This window comes from Pteropus vampyrus, unplaced genomic scaffold, assembly GCF_000151845.1.
Source record: "Pteropus vampyrus isolate Shadow unplaced genomic scaffold, Pvam_2.0 Scaffold46, whole genome shotgun sequence".
In the NCBI taxonomy this organism is placed as follows: Eukaryota; Metazoa; Chordata; class Mammalia; order Chiroptera; family Pteropodidae; genus Pteropus; species Pteropus vampyrus.
The window spans coordinates 4,478,838-4,480,612 of record NW_011888827.1 but is presented as its reverse complement, the minus strand read 5'-3'; the positions used below and the strand labels follow the sequence as shown (position 1 = coordinate 4,480,612).

Genomic DNA, 1,775 nt, shown 5'->3' with positions numbered 1-1,775 from the left:
ACTTAACCCCTTGTGACACCTGGTGGCATGTTTGGGCTTGCAGAGTGGGCATGTGCCTTCCAGCTCACCTGGCCTCAGGTGACCCTCCCAGCACAGTGGTATTTCCCTCATTCCGGCACCTCTCAAAGCTTTCTCCAGGTTATAGACAGCAACCTGCTCCAGCACGAGAGCCTGGCCAGCTTCTGAAGAGCCATGTGTCAGATACAGAGGTCAGTTTCTGGCCAGTCCCTTCCGGTGACTGCCCTCCCCTCCCACCTGTTCTCCGGTACAAACAAAATGGGAGCTTGGCCACTGCAGCAGCTGCAGAGGTTCGCCCCGTCGCCTCATGAATCCCCCGGCTGCCGGCACGCTTACCTGCAGATGTAATTCGTCTTGCAGGAGTCCTGCAAATTCAGACAGTTGGGCTTCTCCCTCTCCTCATAGGAGCACACGGGCACGATGGTCTGCCGCCGTCGCTCGGTGCAGGCGATGTCCCGGCAGGAGCAGAAGAGCATCCCGTAGCTGTGCTTGGCCGGAACCTTGTCGAAGAACTGCCGCAGGGCCTTGTGGCACTTGCGTCGGTTGCAGACTTCGTTGGACATGCTGGTGGTACACGGCGTGATGTACGCGGACCTGTACTTCTTGCAGGTGTCATCGAGGTTGCAGGCCTTGGCGGCATCCAGGCAGTTGTTCCCTTTGGGAATGTGCTCGACTGCAAAAGGAGAGAGAGACGGGCGTGATCACCGCGTGCTGGGCGCCTGGGCTGCTCACACCTCCTCTGTTTTAATCAAGTCCTTGCCGTTTAGCTGGCAGTGACGGGAACTTTGATCAACTCTGTGTTTTGAAGCTAAACACTTAATGATTTCGGGACAAGGAGGAAGTATTAGGAATGCAAATGCTAGGAAGCCACAGCAGAACACAAGCTCCTAGCACTGTCTCACATGTATAATTAGGAGGTATTGAGAGAGGCCAAAGGAGCTCAGGCACCTGCCGACTACAAGGCAACAAGAGAAGTTTCCAGCTCCTGGCTGGTAAACTGAAATTAGGATAAAAAAAAAAAAAAGCAACAAATTATATACTTGTTCATTATATAGTATATAAAATGATATGCTGAATGCAAGTGTAATTGCCATGCAATCCTCCAGGAATATAATTATGTAATAAATGCATATAGTACATGCTAATTACTATATGATTACAGAGTAATTACATGGTTATTTGAGCCTAAAAGACAAAATATTATGCCAGACTCTCTAAACAAGAAGAAGCAACTATAGCGAAGCTTTATTTAAGTTCTACCTCACAAGCCATTGGAAGAAAACCAGAATAAATTACATAAAAATTTATAAGCCTCAATTACCACTTAACTTACCATCTACAAAGTGTGGGATCTATGAGTATTGAGGTTGAAGATTAGAAAAATTCAGCTAATATTTTGTATAGAATTTCAATGGGCTTACCAACCATAGGCCTTTGGAATCCCCTCAAAATGTGCCCTCTGCACAAGCCCCCTGTGCTCAGGAATGTCCACTGACAGGCTGGGAAGAGTGTCTGGTGGAGGGTGGGCCCACTGGGGCAGCTGGGTGGGCTGGCAGGGCCACGCCCAATGGGTAAAGTTAAAACTGGAGTGGTCAAGGGAAACTAAGCTCAGTCCCCATGATATAGGTATTTCCACAGGGTGGAGAAGTGATGGAAAAACCTTCCAGAGCTACATTATAAGATGGTCCATGGGAAATTGATAATTCGCTGGGGCAGCGACCCTCTGCAAACAGTAGGGAGGCTGCAAAGCACCACAC

At 49.0% G+C, this 1,775-nt stretch overlaps 1 protein-coding gene across 1 annotated transcript in view; it reads right to left on the bottom strand.

The window, feature by feature from the left end:
* GFRA1 (GDNF family receptor alpha 1) overlaps positions 1-1,775 on the bottom strand; it is a 196,400-nt gene that overhangs the window by 55,968 nt on the left and 138,657 nt on the right. Inside the window, exon 4 of the mRNA XM_011359314.2 lies at positions 355-691. Coding sequence (XP_011357616.1) covers positions 355-691 — 337 coding nt within the window. The remainder of the gene's footprint in view (positions 1-354; positions 692-1,775) is intronic.